The following is a 21,015-nucleotide window of genomic DNA, read 5'->3' on the forward strand; positions in this document are numbered from 1 at the left end:
GGCATAGTTTACACATCATTTACTCAGTCATTCTCTTCAAGACTCTTTTTGTCCAATTAACAGAAAGTCCAAAATAACATTAGACCCAACTGATTTTAATTGTATGAAGAAAAAAAAAGTGATCCACGGCAGGAAGAAATAATTTTATTATATGGGCAAAAAGAACTAAAGAATGACATGAAGATTAGCAAACAATGTTTATTGTTGAACTGTTCCTTTAAAAACACAAATTTGCTGGAATATACAGGTTATTGCACATCATAACTACAAATATGCGGAGTAAATCAGAGCATATCGTTATATAAAAAAAGCATCATAAATAAGTACTGTAAATCAACTGATGACTAATCTAGACACTTACACTCTGATCCTTGTGTCAAAGCAAATGACTCCTGTTGTGTAAAACAGCTATTCATAGCATGTTACCATATCTACCATATCAATCATGCTATTTTCATCCATATGAATTTTGTTAATATCTAACTCATTCAATCAACAATGGAAAACATACACTACTCTTCAACCCACACGTCAGAGCACACATTTATATAGCTAGCTTAATGCCATGGAGTTGCTTTAAATATCCAGATTAACTCCTGCCAGACAAACATAAAAAGCAAGGCTTTTTTTTCCCAACAAGACCAACAGTATTCAATCTACATGAAATATATTTTACAAATTTGCCCCAATTTCTTCTTGGATCAGTGCAGCATATTCCTTTCCCTTTAAAAGTGTTGAGAAAACAACATCTTACCTCCTCTACTCCGTGTAACCGCAGCAGTGACATGAGTGTTCACAGCTAGCATGCTGTGCAACTAATGGATAAATGTAGAATGTTGGGATGTAAATGTAAATTCCATGAAGGCCTTTGGTCAAATGAAATCAATATTATTGGCCAGAGCCTTGTATTGTCAGGGCACCAGGCTGTACCTATTACTGCCACCCCACTGAGAATACAGTAATTATACTGGGCACAGCAAGGCTTTAGTTATATAAGAGACTGGTGGCTATGTATTGAGCTATTCTTCCACATAATGTTGTTCTCCAGTTAGTGCCGAATGTGAACAAAGGGTCAAAACATAACCCAACAAAATGTCCAACTACAACAATGAGAACAACCAGGGAATTTGAACTCTTTTGGACCTTTTCGCACCATATAGGTCTGGAGGTCTCATCATATCAGATGTTTCTTACCAGAATTAAAATAATAAAGCAGCAACTATAGAAAGCCGTCAGGATAACAGAAACGATTCTTTGAATGCTTTTCACGTAGCCTAGTATTAAACTCAGATTTTAGTAGCAGTCAGTCTTAAAATGTCTCACCTATCCCAGAGTGTGGGCAGTTCATCCTGCAGGCCAACGTTGAGATCATCAAAAACCCTTTGGGCCTTTTTCAAGTCTTCCTCTGCCTACACACAGATATGGTACATATGTTCAGGCAATAGCTCATATCACTGGGGCAGCAATTTTATGGTTTCAACCACTGTTTTCATAACATTTTAAAGATCAAGTTGTGATGCACAAATAGAAAAGACTTGTATACCTTTGCTATCTTTTTCTCATTCCTCATGGTTGAAGCCTGCAGGGTCTCAAGATGGTGCCTTGCACTGTCATAGTCAATTAACTTCCTGCTTCTCTTTGCAACACGTATCTGGAGGGGGGGAAACACTTGGGGTTACTATGGTTACCCTTCTGCTGAATATGTTTTGCATTTATTCTCAGCACTGAGCTGGCGCATGCATCCTCTTAAATAATATGGATGACAGGGATATGAATGACACTTCCCCTTAAAACCAATTCAGCATGAGTAAAATGACATCGGCACCTTGAGATCTGGGAACTGAGTCAAATATGTTTCCAGTGTGTCGATGGTAGAGTCTACCAGCTTCTGATGGAAGTCCTCCCACAAAGCATCACAGTTCTGCAGAAGAGACAAGACAGCCGTCAGTCAGATTAACTGAGAGCATTTGACAAGCATGAGAGATTTAACAGAGCGACGGAAGAGAGAATTTACTGTATAAGCCCCTCTGAATGTTATTCTGCAGCTTCTGCAACATAGATGAGTATGGGTGTTGGATTTGAGATTCAGCAGCAGAGAAATTAAAATCTAATTAGGCTCTTACTCATTCACAGAGGATGCAAATCAGATCCAGGAAGCTGAATTCGGTGAGGTGCGAGTAAACAAAAATGAGTGTCCTTGGGTAAATGAAATTGAAATTCTCTGAGGACAGCCCCACTTCCATACTAAAAATGACATATGTCATTATTCACTATTAATAACTTCCTCCCTCAAACCACATCATCTGTGTGTCTGTGGCAGAAGGACAGATGGAATGGTTTGGTTTTTTCTTCAGTCTGACACATAAACTTTCTCTGCTGCTGCTAGTGAAAAAAGCGCTAATATAAACAATATGCAGCCTGATAATTAGCACTATTGCTTGTGTGATACTCAAAATAAAATAAAATGACTTGAAGCATTTCTTTCCTCTAAATAATAAATATACAGTATACATACCTATATGCTATAATTTCAGCTATTAAATTTGCTGTATGGGAATTTTAACAGCCTGAAGATTAATTAAGATGACCAGTTGACATGACCCCTTCTGAATATATCTTATAAATTATCTGTGAAATGCATGTGCATGGGCTGCATAATAGACCTAAATGGCTCAGTGACTTGACCCAATTTTTCCTAAAAGCCACAGCATTTTATCTTTGGCACAGGTATTGAGTACAAATCCCTCAGCGGAGTCGTGTGAGAGACTGCCAAAACCTCTTGCCTGTTCTGAAACTTCAGATCGGACAAGAAAAGATGAGAATGTTCCAGAGTTGGTGAGAATTTTTTTGAATTTTGAATTGAACACAATCCTCAGGGTACCAGAGGTCAGGTATTTCATTTTCACCCACTTTAACAACAGTAGTATATGTCTTTTTCTAGAAATTTGGCAATGCTGTTTCAACATCATTATAATGTCAGTATTTTAAATACTAGTACTAACACATGGACAATCCCAACTATATTTCTGGTTACCTTTCCAATAACCATGACATCATCTTTGCCGTGCCAGTCAGACTCATATACTTCGTGTAATGACTCTGTCAGGTTCCTAGACGCTTGCTGCATCCCTGCAATAATAACAAAAAGAGAATCCAATTCAGTAGTAAGCAGATATGTGACCCTGGACCACAAAACTAGTTTTAAGTCACTGGGGTATATTTCTATAGTATTTTAAAATATTATTTTATTTAGATTTTTTTTGCTCCCTCAGATTCCAGATTTTCAAATAGTTGTATCTCAAACAAATATTGTCAGATCCTAATAAATCATACATCAACTGAAAGCTTATTTATTCAACTTGGTAATGTATAAATTGACACTTAAGACTGGTTTTGTGGTCCAGGGTCACATATGTGTATGTTCTTGTATGAGTGTATTTTGCAATGGTTCACCTTTGACAGCTGCTATGTAGGCTTTCATCTCCCTCTGAAGCCTAGAGCCCTCAAACTATGGATCAGAACACAAAAAAGTTGATTTATTTTTAACGTCCATCACATCAGGCATTAAACCACACAGGCTGATAATGTAAACATTAAATTGCCTTGCTATACTAGTGAGGTTTTCTTTTCAGATTTTTTCAGATCTGTCAATGAAAGAAAAAGGCAGTAGTTTTAGACATCCTCTGCAGTTTAAAAGTTTGTGGTGCGTATATATATATATATATATATATATATATATATATATATATATATATATATATATATATATATATATATATATATATATATATATATATATATATATATATATAAACATTCATTCTGAGCATTCATTCTTAAATTCATAGCTGAAGCGAATCGAATCACAGTAAAAAGCTCTTCATACTGCGGACAACATAATAACTAGCATTTCAAGCAGCGGAGAATAATTGCTGTCCATGGTGCTGAAATCAAAGCGTCACACTGAAAATCACATGCAGACTAACAAAAGATGCGTTCACAATTAGCTTTCCAGTTAGTGCAGCAGATGGAAGTCATTTCAGTTTCTGCACTCTAAGGTGGCTACAAGGAGAATTTAAATGAAAAGCCCAGCTCTGATGATCTTTATCTATACAATATGGTTAAATAATGCACCTTTAGAAGCGTAAGTCTGAAATATGCAAGTATTACTTCGCTTACTCATCACTTTGATTAAAACACACACAAACATTTCAGCAAAGGTGCTCATGTTGTTTTAACAGACAACTTCATTAGTGATATCTTGTGGCCACTAGAATATGTCAATATGTCATCTGTGTGTGAAATATTATAATGGTTATTTTAGCTCGACTAAAGGATTGGGATGTGGTTGTTTAACATTTACTGAGTCTGGTGGCTTTTACAGTCTAGGGTGGCCATTACAATTGACCAGTATCAAACTGACAGTATTTTACAGGCCCTGATGCAGAGAATTGATGTGTACAATATCGCAACGCAGTTAATGGCTCCATGTATCTGCTCTAACAAGCATTTTATGAAACAGACTTTTAGCATATGCTGTGTGGGTTCAGTTTTGGCTGTGACTGGTATCCTCCAGATGTAGTGATCGACTCTGACTCAGCAAATTAATATTGCACCTATTTATTCTGCATGTACTTCACTTTCCACAAACCAATTTATCACATGACTACGGAAAGTACAGAGCAAACAGTCCTTGAGAGAGAGGGGTTAAATGAAAAGAGATGTCTGGAGGTGAGAGAGGAGGTGAGCAGAGGAGAGGAGAGTGTTTCTGGAAGCACTGGCACAATGGAGCATAAAGCAGTCTAATCAGGATTAGTGAGGACAGGTGAAGAGGGTGGGATTAGACTGCTGCTATTTCTTCAGCAAACACACACATCTTCTGGAACACTTTCCCTCCCTATCTTCCCTCACAGACACTTCACTACAACTTTAATTGTGGAAATATAAAATTAAACATCATTTGATGAATTTAAAACACTTTTTATTTGCCCAATACATTTCATAAAAGTTTGTTTCGAGATGTCTCACGAGCAAAAAAAGCATGAAGGCTTTTAACTATCTAGATTAATTTTGCTTGACTCTTAAAATGTATTTTAAGATTTCCATATTAAAATCTTTTAGTATGAATATACTGGAGAAAACAATTACTACGTTTTTTTTATTATTATTGTTTTCACTTGTATTCTAAATCTAATTGGCTACAATGTCTATTTGGTTTTAATGACAGCTCCTGTAATATAAAAACACCCCTTTAAATGCTGAGATATATGTAAAAGCCAAAAGGCCACAAATAATGAGAAATAGCTAATGGAGTGTGTATTGCATTAGCCGACATAGTTCTAAAGAAAGAGAATAGAGAGAGAATTGTATCTGTGCTGTGCATCCTGGCAGTGCTTTTGTAGTTCTGTGGGATTGAAGTGCTGTAGTGACAGCAGGAATGAGAATCAGTACTGTTGTAAAAAGGCCTACAAACCTGTAAGCAGGAAAAAAACACATGGATACCGATATTCTCAAATCGTTTTCAGGCCTCATTCATATAAATAAATCTGATATGAATTTTGTGAACTTTTGTGAATGCCCTGTTAGCAGAAAGATCGGATATTCCCCTGTTAATGCAAGCTGCATGTCAGATGTTTTTGACACAGCACGCGGTACAGATATATCTATTACAAATGAAACATTTCCTGTTGACTAGCAGAGTATTAATTTCAATCGTTTGTGTTAAATAAGAGGAGATTTGAAGCTGAAATGTGTTGCTTTTGAATCATCCTGAGTGCATGTTGCCGCTGATATCAGTGACAGCGACTTGTGCACAGACGAGCACATTTGGTCTTAATGAGGAAAAAAATTATATGAGGGCAGATTAGAACCCAGAACAGTTAACACGCTTAGCACAAGTTCGACCGCTAGACCCCTGGATGTTTACAGCGGATCTGTGTTTATAATCACTGTCATGAAGAATCGGTACTAATTAATGATTTTGATGAAAGGATTAAACTATCACATTAAAAATATTTATATGAGTTCTGTCAAGATAAATCATTGCAGTCATATTCAGGATTCATCTGCTTCTCTATTCATAGTATGCTTTATTAATAAAGTGTGTGCCGAGTTTGGTGTTTTAATATTACTGTCTAATGCAGTGAGCCATGTTAAACATTGTTAAAGTCAAGCCTGTGTGGTATATATGCAGATATCGTTCAGAACTCTTACAAGATAAAAAGTGTAATTGGATATTTTTCCACTTATACTGACCCTTCACACAGCATAGCCCTATAGACCAGACTCATCTTACCTCCTGTCTTTTGAAATTCTGCACACACTGCTCGAACTGTTCATCTTTTGTCTCATCCGCCTTTCCCAACTTCTGCAGAACCTGAAAACAGAGTCAGAAACATTGATCCATATCAATATATATATATATATATATATATATATATATATATATATATATATATATATATTTTTTTTTTTTTTTTTTTTTTTATATATTATTATTTTTTTTTTGACGATGTATCCAAGCACACTTTTCCTGACAAAATACTTTAGTGTTAATGCCGAGACCAAGTAAAATACCAAACATCACACATAACTCCCAAACTTTTTTTGTAGTCTATATAAATGCTTGCATGTCTAATTATCGTTAAATTAATGATAAAGGCCAGCATGAACCCGTTCCCACAGCATTCTCATTGATTCAACCAAGCCATGACTGAATTCCCATGAGAGAATCCTCTAAGAGTGTCTGAAAACCCTGTGGACAGTATGACACACACACAAAGAAAGGGCTGAGCAGGAGTGGGGGAGGAAGAATGGGCATAAATTACACTTCCTAGTCTGTCAGGTCTCACTGCCAAAAAGAGGATTTCTGTCACATGACCAACTTGCTGCCTACCCATAGTAACAAACACGTCTCGACTGTTACTCAAAGATTGAATTTGCTAAGATCAAGAGGAGTGCCCGTTTCGATTTTATCTCAGCTAGAAGTATTCAAAAGCTTCTCAGTTTTCGCTATAGCCTTTTTATGTAATTTTGAATAGCTAAATATTTACACAGTATGATTCTTTCATTACGCCAAACGACATGAATAATACACAACATTCATACAATGACAACATGAAGTCAATGGACATAATGTACGCAGGTTCTGTGCAAACAATTGAAGTCTTTATAGTCTAATGCAAAGGAAGTGGATGTTTTGCTTTGGCAAACACACACATAGTGCTTTACCAACAACCTTGAGTTTTTTTCACCCAGTACAGCTAAACCAGATGTCAGTATGTTCTTCTATAAACCAGCTATCCTGTTTGTCATGCAACCTTAAATGTTATAAGTATGATTACAATCACACTAACATGTTTTATGTGTTAGTACAGTAAACTGTATGTACAGTTCAGTTCAGTATACTGTTACCTCCCACCACATGTGAAAGTATATGGCACGAGTCTCCTTCAGTAAAGCACAGGGACAGCCCCCGGGGAACATGAATAATGTCAAAGCTCCTCATTACTCCTGGTGGTAAGAACGTGCCATCTGGATGATTTCTTTGTAAGACACTGATATTGGAAGAGGCTTTGATATGGATCAATAGATAACATCCCATCATACATATATAATGACATCATTATAATCATCATCAAATTATCTACATCACAGTATATTAATATTAATGCAGTGCTCTATAATCAGGATTCAGGAACAATACTTATAAGGCACAAATATATTAATAAAACTGGCAAATGGAAAGGGTTCAGAATGTTTTTTTTTCTGCTGGGAACATTAATGATAGAACCAGATACCTCCCTTTGTTTTTAGATATATTGCCTAAATATGTAATTATTTAAAAGTGCAAAGTTTTAAACAGCACTGTATCACACTATAAAAGACAAAGTGTGTGCTAATCTGTATGTTTCATTTCTTAACAAATGACGTAAACCTCACATCTAGTGCCAGAGGATCAACACTGAACTCTAGTCTGAGACACAAAGCCCAAACTGGAAACACTATACAACGGTAGCAACCGGCCAATGAAATATTAACCCAACTTAGGCCTTTAAAACACACTCCACCCTACCGTGATGTCCTAGTTTATGTCCACAAATAGGTTATCCTTCATAAAGTGTTTTATAATGTTTAAAAAATAATCTCATATCTTTGCAAAATATTGTGGAAAAGCAAATGTTTTACAGCAAACTGTACAGTGCTACTTCAACAATGATAACATTTATCATGCAATACACAAGAGCATAAGACAAAATAATTTACATGCATTATTTATTTATTTTGATCCTGCTTAGTAAAGGTATTAAATTATTTGTAAAACAATTTACAGCGCTTAGCACAATGTTTCATTCAGTTCACAATTACATTGTCATGTTGCTTCAATCTTTCTGTGACAGTAAGCAACAGGATTATGAGTCATTTCAGTTGACTGTGAGGTATTTTGTCCCCACTGGGATTCAGATTAAAGGATCCCTTACACCCCTTATCATGTTATCTGCCCTGCTCAGGACCTTCTGTTCCAGAGGCAGTAAATTGTATACCTGTTCCTAAATGTGCTGGTCTTAACCCTTAATGGAATCATGTTACACTGATAGACATTGTGAGCAGCCAGACTGAACATTCTTGAACTGTGTGGCTTCATGATGCTCTTATGAAATCAGAGAGATATTTGAAATCTGATTAGATATTTTGCTGCGTAGCTTCAAAACTGCATCATCAAAATTGTGAAATCATAAATAATAGGAACTAGACACACTAGAAATTATACCAAAATATGACAAACATTTAATATAATACAAATTAGAGAAATATAAATAAATGTTGGCAACAGACCTAAGCTATGATTTTAATTATTACCATTAAGCATGAGTCATCAAGGTAAGAAAAATAATTCTAGAGGGTTGGACTCCCAATCGAAGGGTTGTGAGTTCTAGTCCCGGGCCGGATGGAATTGTGGGTGGGGGGAGTGCATGATCAGCTCTCTCTCCACCTTCAATACCACGACTTAGGTGCCCTTGAGCAAGGCATTGAACCCCCAACTGCTCCCCGGGCGCCGCAGCATAAATGGCTGCCCACTGCTCCGGGTGTGTGCTCACAGTGTGTGTGTGTGTGTGTGTGTGTTCACTGCTCTGTGTGTGTGCATTTCGGATGGGTTAAATGCAGAGCACAAATTCTGAGTATGGGTCACCATACTTGGCTGAATGTCAACTCACTTTTTCACTCACTTCACTTCACTTCACATATCATGAGGCAATCAAATGAAACAGTCATTAATAAATGCCACAAAGGTCTTGTCATTATGAAAATGTTTTCATTTGCCGCATGTCATTGTAGTGGTTATGGTTTTGATGTCTAAATGATCTCAGCAATACACACAGAAATATTTACAATAAACCTCTATTAAGATTATAAACTTGCACTGTGGTTAAAAAAATCACATACAAGCTAGAGAGAGAGAGAACACTCGTGTTTAATTTTTCTTTATATATATATATATATATATATATATATATATATATATATATGTATATATATATATATAATCATTATCATTATGTAAAATATATGTAATACATTATGTAAAAATTATCATTATTAAAAGCTATATGTCTAATAATTGCAAGTAGTTCTACTTTATTTTTATAATATTTTTGGCAGTATCTTTTATTTATAATGGGACATTATTAAAACTGTTCTGATAGATAATGGCCACTCATAATTATAATATTAAGAGATAACATGACATACAAGGTTGCAGTGAAATTCTGTAATTGGAGCAAACACACATGAGATAAATGTGATCACCAGTCTATTATTTTGATCTAGCCTATTTACAGAGGATTTTGGCATCACAAAATCCCAAAAGACTTATGAAAAAATATGAAGCTTTCATCAAGCCTCCACCAGGAATCTACCAAAACCTGTCCCACTTTCGCACAATTCACTCTGAAAAACCCCACCACAGTGTGACACGCACAGTTCATATACATGATAAGATGAAACACGGATCTCTAGGGAATCTTCACTTTCGATGTCTCATTACAGGTGGCCTGCCTTCAGTCTGTGAGTGAACCATGGGGATTAAAAGAAAAACAATCCTCTTACTGCAGCTCGGCTCGGGCTCGGAAAAACCACTACTGCTCTGTTTACCAGACGCCTTCGGTTTACTAGCTGACAGACGTTTCCTATTCAGCTCGATAGCTACCAACTGCAAAATATTGCGCAGGCTGTCAAAGAAACCACGAAAACCCAATCCCATTCTACAGTTAAATGCCAATTTATTGTCAAAAACATCAAGCGAAAGCGACACACACTTAATGGTCTATTCATATCTCGGTGTGAACAGAGAAAGACTGTTGCGTGTCTCTCCACAAACACATTAAAAGCGGCCTTCACGATCTCGTGGCCGCTCGGAAACCTCCTCCCGCTGGTATTCATACCGCATAGACGAGGGCATCCCCGCCTCCCCTTCTCCTGACCTTGCAGGAACATGACAGCTTCAACCAATATCTTGAGTAATAATGGATTACATCGTCGGAAATACAAGGAAAACTGATCTAGGGAAAAACAATCTGTCAAAATAAGAAGGATGAATGGTGAGACAAACAGTAGTCGAATACGTGGCACTGTATCTGTGACACATTAATCTAGGCTACTAGTCATCCATTGCTTTCAAACTGAGATGAATCATTTCTCCTTCAGGAAGTTATATACAATAAATTTAGAACACAAAGTATCATGATTCCTCTTGGGTTTAAGTGTGATGTCTGTCAGCACCTTAGTTGCTTTTAAATGGCAGTGCTGGCTAAGATTGCAGTCTGCGCATTTTTGACGCCGGGAATTATGTTTAAGGTCTGATGCAGTGAAAATGTAAAATAAGCATGTGAGAAAGCTGAAAAGAAGAAGAAGAAAAAAATCCTTTAACCTAAAATATTGCTGGTTAAATCGCACACCTGAAACTCCTTCCCCTGCCTGGAGAATCTGCTGGACAGCTCCACGAACACAAAATGCTGCCTCTGGCTTTGTCAAACGTCTTCTAACAATCAAGTCGCTGTTGATCTATCACAAATAAGGAACTCATTAAATCCATACCTTTTCCTGTGCCCGACTGAGCCTCTTTTGGACGTTTTTGGCAAAAATGCCCGTCTTTATTTCAGCCATGGCTGCTAGAGCTCTGAAACGAGAAAGGCGACGTTTCAGCACCTCCAGAGCAGAGGAGAGCGGAGGGGGAGGAGCGGCATTTAAAGACACAGTACGCGCCTCAGAGAGCCCTCACCAAAGCGCTAATCGTCAATATCTAAAACACAGGATATCAAATACTCTTGAAAAAATCATCGACTATTTTTTGGACAACATTTTAATACGTATAAGCATGTGCAAGGCTATGTGACTACCTAGAGAGACTGGTAGAGCTTCGCAAGTGAATATGCTCTACTACATCTCTTGTGGATGCATGTATTCTTACACTCTCACGTTTTACGCTCCAATCCCTCCCTTTTGCCCACTTTTGATGCCCCCTCATTGGCAAAGGCAAAGCAGGCGCTGTGTGGTCACGGTCACCCATATTGCCCATAGCCCTGGTCATCCTCTTTTTTTACATTAAGTAATTATTAATAAATATTCAATATAACATTTCCCCACCTTTTTATTTCAGTTTTAGTTTATCTTAAACTAACAGCCTACATACTTCGAAACGTGTACATGTAAACCTTTATTTATTCATTCATTTATTAATTTATTACCAATTTCACTTTCAAAATGATCTCCTATTATTACTATCAAAAATAAAAGTCTCAACAATTCTGAAACAAACTAGTGCTGTCATCTAGTGGATGAAAAAATATCCTACACAGCATTGGCCTGGGCAGTTGTAGATTACTAGGGTCGGACTGTTTTAAGTTTAAAATCATATAAAGTCATATCCTGAAGGCAGACAATACAGAAATATGGCAGATGGGTAGGCCGAGGCCACAAATGTTTTTTTATTAAAATTAATATGATTAATAAGTAGGCCTATAATAGCCTAAGTAAATATAAATATTTACCAATCATCATGAAAACTTATTCAAAATCATGAGCTTTCAAGTGAAAAAAATAAATGTATTCGCAAATAGTGGTGTGACATAGGAACTATTTTCCAGCAGAAATCCTGAAAAGCAAAATGGTTTGTGCACGACAACTAGATGAAAAATAATTCACCACAAGAGAAACGCCTGAGTTATTTGCCACTAATGCAGATAAAATGGTTACTCTATTATTATGCTATGGGGATAATAATAATAATAATACACATTTATTTGTATAGCACTTTCCATAGGCTACATAAAATGAAACTCAAGTGCTTCACATGAATAAAATCAAATAAAATCAAAATCAAACAACTATAAAAGGTTCTAAATGTACAATAAAGCATAGTTTGACATCAATATAAATAAAACAACGATAAAAGAAGATAAAATAAAACATAAAAACTGACTTACACACAACTTCAGACCACATAAAACGCAAACAAGCCCAAACAGGTGACAGTGTGGCACAGAAAGGCTCAAAAACTGTTCAATCTAAGAAATGTTTGCTTGAACAAATAAGCTTATGGTCGATTAAAAAAAGAGGGTCCTTAAAGAGGATGTGGCAACAGCTAGCAGCAGAGCGCCGGAAAACTACAAATCCCACAATCCCCTATTCACAGGAAATATACGTAGGCTTTTCGCGTTATCATATTTTGTAGTTATATTATATTCTGTTCGGTGGGACAGTAAAAGCAGGTGAGTTATATAAAAGCGCCTTCGGCTGTTTTTTTTTTTTTTGTTGTTTGCTTTTTTATTTTTTTATTTATTTTTTTTATGTTTTTTTGTCTTGTCTGAAAATGGTTAGTAAATCATTACTTTGTTACTATTCGTTTCGTTACTGGTGTGAGATTGTGGAGTTTGTCAGAATGCCGAAGTGTTTTTGTGTATGTATTTTTAATTAATTTATTTTTTTAGAGTGTGTGTGTGTGTGTGCGTGTGTGCTAGTCGCATAACTTCTTTTATTTGTATTTGTATTACTTCCCTTCCCTTCCCTTTTATAAATAAATTACTTATTTACTTATTAAGTGGTGGTTGTATTTTCTGGAGCAGAGGACTGATGTGATTCCTCCACGTTTTTCTTTAATTCGTTCCTTTATAAATTTAGTTAGTTTGTTACTCCCACTCCCAACCCTAGACTGGGAAAGTGGATCGTAACACAGTGCATGCAGTATGGCTGAAGCTTACCATACAATAGGTGCTTATGGAGAGCATAGTGTAGATTGTGCCACTTTTTTACTAAAGTGTTATTCAATGCAAATAGAAATAACAGTAGATAAACGTAATACTTCTAATTATAATTCTAGATATCTGCTATTATGTGTAATTGAGATCATACTCGGTTCGTTATGTCAAAGGTTAAGACAAGTGATTTTGGAATACATTTACATTTCACATTTTCCTTATGATAATTTTCCACTATCACTTTTAGTGACACGCTTTACTCCACACCAACCATTTTGAGCAATTGCTTATTTGAAAAATGAATTGCGTATCTTTATTCTATTCATTTATAGACTAAATACAATTATTTGTTTTCCGTTTTAAAATTACTGGACACCATTTGAATATTTTTAGTAAATTATAATAATTAAAAAGCATGTCTAATTAACAGAATTCATAAAACTTTTTTTTATATATACAACTATAAAAATGTAATAATTTTTTAGAATAATAGGACCCTATGACTTTATTTTTTCAGAAAGCCAAATGCTAAAACACAACAAGCATCACACTGAGTATGTGCAGCAGATGAAATAGCACCATTAAGTCACACAGACACTCAGTAAATGCAGACTTCTTATTTTAAACAGCTGTCTTTTTGGGTTTCACAGACACTAGTCCATAACACATTTTGATTAAATTTTCTTTGCTAGATTAAGGAAGTGACACAACTCACTATGCACCATTTTGCATAAGTCTTTGTTGTTTCATAGTGATGTGGACCTGTACAGAGGAGAAGAGGAAATAGAAAAAGAGCAGCAGGACAAGCAGCATCCAAAGTCAGTTTTTGAAGAATATTCAGTGTGTACTGAAATGTTGCAGAGATGTCTGTGAGGTGCTTTATTCCCATCAGCGGCTGTTGCAGAGATGTCTGTGAGGTGCTTTATTCCCATCAGCGGCTGTTGGTGAGACCCCGAGCAGTGTATCAGCTGCAGAGGATCTTCAGACCTACAGCGAGAGAGAATGGAAAGGCAACACCACAAAAAGTCTGCTTATCCGAAAGGTGAGCCTGCTTCTTTCACACATTACTCTAAGTGTTTCTTTTTTAAAGGGCATTACTCACACATGTCTCTCTTTTTTTTTTAGGGATATGAAGCAATAGCCAGTGAGTTCAATCTGTGCAGAGTGAGAGGTGATAACTACTGTGCTCTAAGGGCGACTCTCTTCCAGGTGCTCAGCCAATCAAAACAGCTTCCTGCCTGGTTGCACGACTCTGACATTAGTAAGGTAATTAAGCCTTATAGTGCTTAGACGTTAGACATCCATATTACATCCTCACTAATTCTGTTCTTGCACAAAGCAGCGTTACTTGATCATTCAGGGCTCAATGCTAAGGATTTTTTCTGCAGACCCAGTAGGGCCAGTGGTTCAAATGTGACCCTGTCACAAAAACAAACAAAAAATTGTTGCTGTTATTATTGTTTTTGACCCGTGCTATCTTTTTATGACTCCAAAATTTTAGATGTTAACATTTTCAGTACTCTATTCTAATTTCGATACCACATCACAAACTACAAGGCTAACAAATATAAAGTTAAAAAATGATTAAAAACAGTTATTACTGAACAGTTTGTAAATAAGAACAAATGAACAAATGAAGTTCCCCTCAGAGCTTCATTCATATAAACCTCCAATTAAATCATTAGGATGGAGTACTAAATGGATTAAGTCGATGGATTTTTTTTTTTTAAGAAAGGCTTGTAAATATGTGCAAGTAATAAGCTTTTGTGACAATGCAGCAGTGGCCCAATCAGGCCAGTGACAATCTCATCAACTGTGTCCCAAATGTCTTTGACGCTGGCCCTGGGCCATCAGGCAGTTCTTATTGTTGAGCCCTGTCATTATTTTTTATATATTAATATAGAATGTTATTATGTGTTAAGTTGATTTTGATGCATTATGGGTTTTCCATTGTAGTGGGCAAAAGAAATGCACTCAGATTTTATTACGGAGTGGCAGTTTCCATTTGAAACTAGCATGAGCAAAGTGCAGCATCTTGAACAATGTCTGGAGCTACTGAAGAATAAGGTAACTTTTTTTTTTTAATTGCTTATGCATATTTATATACAGTACCGTTCAAACTTTTTGGGGGAAGCTTTTTTAAATGTTATTGAAAGCTGTCTCTATTGCTCACCAATACTGCATATTTTGATCAAATATACAGTAAACAGGGTAATATTGTGAATTTTTATTACAATTTAAAATATATTGAAAAATAGAATTTATTCCTGTGATGGCAAAGCTGAAATTTAGCAAAAATTATTCCAATCTTCAGTCTCAAATGATCCTTCAGAAATCATTCATTATGCTGATTTGGTGATTGGGGGAATTTTTTTTTTTTAAACAATCAGTGTTGTTCTACTTAATATATTTGTGGATACTGTTATACATTGTTTCAAAATTCTATGATGAATAAAAAGTTCAAAAGATAATTTGAAATAGAAATCTTTTCTAACAGTATAAATTTATTTACTGTCACTTTTTAACAATTTAATGCATCCTTGATGAATAAAGGTATTAATAATAATAATAATAAAAAACAATCGTATTTACCCCAAACTTAACTGTACCCACTTGGAAATATTTTATTGTTTTATCTTCAGTGGCAAGAGGCTGTCCAGTGTAAAAGTCTTGAGGACAGGGAGCACATGTGCCAGCATGTGTTCAGAGGTCATGATGAAGAGTATGAGCTTCTTGAAGCGCTGAAGTTCTTGATGCTGAGGACTGCCATTCAGTTGCACTCAGATATGGAGAAGGGCTCTGACGTACCAGAGTTCTGCTGGCTCCTCTTTGCTCGTGACTCGTCTAAATGCCCCAAGACATTTTTCACCAACCACCTCAGACATGTAGGGTTTAGTGGTGGGCTGGAACAGGTTAGTGCGGTTTATATGAACGATTACAAAAAATCTTTAGCCTTATTATGGACCAGTCATGTACATTTAATAACTACCAGATTATTATATCTACTGTTAATTCATTAATTGCATTGTTTCAGTGGTTGAAGTGATCTTATTTCATAAAGGAACCTCTACTAATGTAATGTTGTTTAGGTGGAGATGTGCCTCCTGGGTTATTCCCTTCAAGAGATGATCCAGGTTGTTCGGCTGTACAAGTGTGATACTGAAGAGTTTATTACATACTACCCGAACGACCACAAGAATGCCAGTCCTCTATGCTTGCTTACAGAAGATGACGGACACTATAATGTACTCGTCCCCAAAAAGTCCTCCAAATTTGATGCATATGGTAGACCAAAGTGGATTCAATCTTCAGGTGGACAACCAAGCATAACGACCTGTCTAGTAAATGGCAAGGAGTTACAATCCTTCATGTTTTCCACATGGCTGTTCTTGAGTTTATGTTTTGGGATATTCTTCTTTCATGTTTTAATTCTTATAAATTTAAATATTTGCTTATCTTTACTTTTCTACCTATGTAATTTTAAATAAGGAAAAAACTATACATTTCTTAATAAATTCTGTGCAAAAGTTTTATGAGACATAGAATGGGAGGTTTGTAATGTTTTTTTATTTAGTTGATAATTTGCAAAGCAATTATTAACTTTGTATGTTACAATAAAATTCAACTGTAATTTTAGGTGTTACATTTAGCTAATTTAGTGTGCCATTCAGTTCAGGAGTTTCTGCTGGTTTCAGTTTCTTCTTGTACTGTCTTCGGTTATCATCATCTTAATAATCTGACAATTACTACTTTGCAGAGCAATTTACACCGTGGGCAGATTAATTGTTCACTGAAACATTATATTGAAATGTTCTGATGATAGAGTAAAGAAATGGCAGATGTTTCAGAAGTTTATGAATGCATGAACCTTTCAATTGATAAAAGGTATTAGATTTTGGGGGTGTAATGGTTTAAACCAGCTTCAGCTGATCTTGTATGGTTTACATTACATTACAATGCAAATGTAATATGGTCTCTGCAGTTGCGGCATTTTGTATCAAATGTAGTTTATCAATACAGTTGGAAAACCAGTTTAAAATGACAATATTCAGGGCAAAAGAAAATAAAAGCATAAATCAATATTTTTGCATCATACAGTGAAATAAAAATCAGATTCAAACAATACTGAAATGGGTCTCAGTAACAATTTAAGTTAAATTTAAAACTAATTATTTTTAATGACCACGAGACTCAAATAATACATTTCGTGATTTGGTTTGGACTCGCCTTCTCATTCAAAGAGTTTTCTTTATTTTCATGACTATGAAATTGTAGATTCACACTGAAGGCATCAAAACTATGAATTAACACATGTGGATTTATATATGGAATTATATACATGACAAAAAAGTGTGAAACAACTGAAAATATGTCATATTGTAGGTTCTTCATATAGCCACCTTTTGCTTTGATGACTGCTTTGCACACTCTTGGCATTCTCTTGATGAGCTTCAAGAGGTAGTCACCTGAAATGGTCTTCAACAGTCTTGAAGGAGTTCCCCGAGAGACGCTTAGCACTTGTTGGCCCTTTTGCCTTCAGTCTGCGGTCCAGCTCACCCCTAAACCATCTCGATTGGGTTCAGGTCCGGTGACTGTGGAGGCCAGGTCATCTGGCGCAGCACCCCATCACTCTCCTTCTTTGTCAAATAGCCCTTGATGCCTTCAGTGTGACTCTACAATTTTCATAGTCATGAAAATAAAGAAAACTCTTTGAATGAGAAGGTGTGTCCAAACTTTTGGTCCGTACTGTATATGTATTTTTTTTTTTTCAAAACAAAAGACTCTTATTTTTTATTTTAATGTGTGTATTCCCCAGGAAACATTGCCCCTTGGGGGTATGAGTTCAATGAAAACAGAACACTTGTTTATCAATGCTTGTTACAAAATGGTTGTATTTCCTGAACGCTTTATAATACAGATTTAAGGTTGGTCTCTTTTTAAAGAAAACACATACCAGATTATCAAAGTCAAAGCATTAAAAAAAGTATAAAAAGTTATTTAGAAATTGTTGTTTACAGTAAAGTATAATGTAGTATACTTTTTTATTGAATATAAAATAAATATTTTCTAAAATATGTTGCACTCTAAAAAAGCATGCATATAAAATCAAAGCCATATGTAAGTTATGTTTCAAATTTGAAGTCAATATCACAAAAATTGTGGTTCCTTTGAGATTTTGTTTGGGCATTATACCAGAAAATTACCACTGGTTGACACCCAAACTATATAGAAAGTTTTTGATGCAGTTTTCTGTCACAAATCAATAATTTTCTGTCACGATATAATTTATATTACAAAGCAGTTAACAAATATGGAACCTTGGCTGACAGACCTTTCCAACAATAGGCCTATGTGTTTTGTCAAGATTACAAAAAGATTAGATTTTCTAAAACAAGCCACAAAATCTCAGTTTAAATATACATTTTTATATCTTGAATTATACTCCCAAAAGGACAACGTATCCCCTGAGATACAAACATTTAGAGACAAGATTACACACACAAAAAAAATAATAATTTAAAAAGTATTTAATTCATAAAATTGAAAAAGTAAAACTATGGGCATCACAAGGCCATTTCTAGGCGGACTACCATAGGCTGAATAAAAACGGGACTACTCATACATATTACAACTTAAAACATAGTGCATGTGGCAGAGGTTTGCATACTTGAGCTAAGGAAAGAAGGGGGCCTACTAGATATGCAAACAGTAAAATTTAGTGTTTGTAAAGTAAACAGGTGTGTCAGAGAGAGAGAGATCAGCAAGACTTTGGCTTATTCGCTAGTCAAATGTTATACCTATCTATTCAATACTGTGGAATACTGCAATAAGTTTGGTATGCCACCCCTATAAGTCAAGCATTTTTTATTATATTTATATAGTGATGTATTTATTTTTATTATTATAATAGCCTCACTGGCTGAGCCCCCCTAAAATGAAAATCTAGAATCGCCCGGGTAAACCTAATAAGCTAATGCTAACGGCTTTTTAAACAGATAGCCTAACTCCCCTCCTGCATGTGTAAATATGTGTACTGCCACTCCCTATACGCAGAGCACATGATTATAACATGAGCATATACATAATTATAAAATATACATTTTAGGGTGAATGCAGTAGGCTAGGCACACGTGATGCGCCATTCCCGTTCCGGTGAAACTTTTTTGGTCTGTTGGCATTAATAACATTCATTAACGTTAATTAATGTTTTAATTATAATATGATGACGACTCATTGACGGCTTCACCTCCAAAAAAGCAGGAGTGTGCCTTTGTAAATGCTGAAATTTGGAATGCTCCAGCAGATGAATAGCAGTGTTGATTTTCGGAGTGTCTATTTACACTAAGTGCAAATACCTTGCCTTGTTGGCAGAAGCTACTTAGACTAATTTTGCCCATCTACGTTTAATTAGGATAGTCAACACTACAAAAGACTGTTGACTGACATTTGCTTCAGTGGTGTAGAAGGCACAGCAAGTAACGTTGCAGCTTTGATGCGATTGACCCGAGTTCGAATCCATCTTTTGTTGAGCTTTTTTATTGTCTCTCCTTTTAAATCTCCTATTGCACTGGAAAGGCATTTATTGTCAATATAAATTAAGGAAATAATTGAAAAGTTGAAAATAATGTATCTGGTACGGTTAGGGTAGGTTTAGAGGGATATTCTCCCAATAAGGTGGCATCCATTTTTTAAAATTTGAAATAAAATTAGATTCTACAATCAATATGTTATTGCATACTGTTTTGTAATTAACTACAATATTGAGGTTCAGACAATTGCCAATATTTGTATAAATACTGTAGTATACATAGCAGAAAATCTTGCTATTTTAGTGTAAATATAGCTAGGTTATTTGCTCTTGGTGCAAAGCATATCATTAAGAAAATACTGATATTTAACCCTTAGTGCAAATAGCCATTGCTATTGATTTTTGATTGAGTTTATTATTGTTTATTTTGATAATTTTTAATCTTTTAAAATGTTTTACTTAATGTGTGTCATTTTAGTTTAGTTTTACGTTTCTTTTTCTTTTTTGCTGTAGAGCTACAATAGTAAATTATACAATTTAATTCCAATTTATTTATTTACCTACTTTTATGTTTTATTAAAGTTCTATTTTGACCCCTAGAGTAGTATTATTAGTATTTTTTTTTTTTTTTTCAAAATATTTGGGGGAGAAGGCACAACAATACAATTCTGATTAGGTTACACATTTGGTCAGCACCGGCCCTGGAACTATAATCAACTTTTATCGGAGGGTGAGCAGATTTCCCACTACAGGCGTTAAATGCTTCTTACGAGCTAAACAAAGAATGTAAAAAAAGAAAAAAAAGAAAACCAAGAAATATAAAACCTACATTTTCACCGCTTCTGCCCACAGCTTCTCAAATGTTTGTATTCCCCAGGATAGGTCTGTTAGGGTTATATTAGAGTTAGATTTTTTTTTTTTTTTTTGTAGTAATTTCAAAGGCAACATGAATAAATTATTCAAACTGTATTATATTACATAGGCAATTTAAATTAACCTAAATGAACTGACCTAATTTAATATAAAGCCATGTGGTCCCTTTAGAGACCCCTGATGGACCACGGCCCCCTGGTTAAAAGATATTCACTATGTGTCTATTCAATACACATGGCGCACAAAATGAGAAGTTAGTCAAAGTGACATCCTCTGTCACACAAAAAAAAAAGGAAGTCATAGTTTGCACATTTTGGGGTGAACGGACCCTTTAATTGACAGTCTGTCAGACAGCAGCGC

The 21,015-nt window shown here is 35.5% G+C and overlaps 2 protein-coding genes across 13 annotated transcripts in view; one reads left to right on the forward strand and one right to left on the reverse strand.

Moving 5' to 3' along the window:
* The window catches only part of amph (amphiphysin), a 24,863-nt gene extending 13,489 nt beyond the window's left edge, over positions 1 to 11,374 (reverse strand). For 3 of the 12 annotated variants that reach the window (XM_052617898.1, XM_052617890.1, XM_052617877.1), the window contains exons 1-7: positions 11,095 to 11,370; positions 6,296 to 6,376; positions 3,454 to 3,508; positions 3,035 to 3,129; positions 1,826 to 1,921; positions 1,544 to 1,651; positions 1,324 to 1,409 (exon numbers count right to left, since the gene is read on the reverse strand). In XM_052617898.1, the coding sequence (XP_052473858.1) occupies positions 1,324 to 1,409; positions 1,544 to 1,651; positions 1,826 to 1,921; positions 3,035 to 3,129; positions 3,454 to 3,508; positions 6,296 to 6,376; positions 11,095 to 11,163 (590 nt within the window). In that variant the 5' untranslated portion in view covers positions 11,164 to 11,370. The other 9 variants (XM_052617846.1, XM_052617835.1, XM_052617851.1 and 6 more) reach the window with 8 other exon arrangements.
* On the forward strand, positions 11,162 to 16,798 carry LOC128022745 (ubiquitin thioesterase otulin). Its single transcript, XM_052610548.1, has 8 exons — positions 11,162 to 11,254; positions 13,989 to 14,071; positions 14,115 to 14,122; positions 14,189 to 14,295; positions 14,379 to 14,519; positions 15,210 to 15,320; positions 15,896 to 16,165; positions 16,343 to 16,798. Exons 1-8 carry the CDS (start codon positions 11,162 to 11,164, stop codon positions 16,739 to 16,741), a joined length of 1,212 nt encoding a protein of 403 aa, XP_052466508.1. The 3' UTR covers positions 16,742 to 16,798.
* Positions 16,799 to 21,015: the final 4,217 nt, after the last annotated feature.

This window comes from Carassius gibelio, chromosome A2, assembly GCF_023724105.1.
Source record: "Carassius gibelio isolate Cgi1373 ecotype wild population from Czech Republic chromosome A2, carGib1.2-hapl.c, whole genome shotgun sequence".
NCBI lineage: Eukaryota > Metazoa > Chordata > Actinopteri > Cypriniformes > Cyprinidae > Carassius > Carassius gibelio.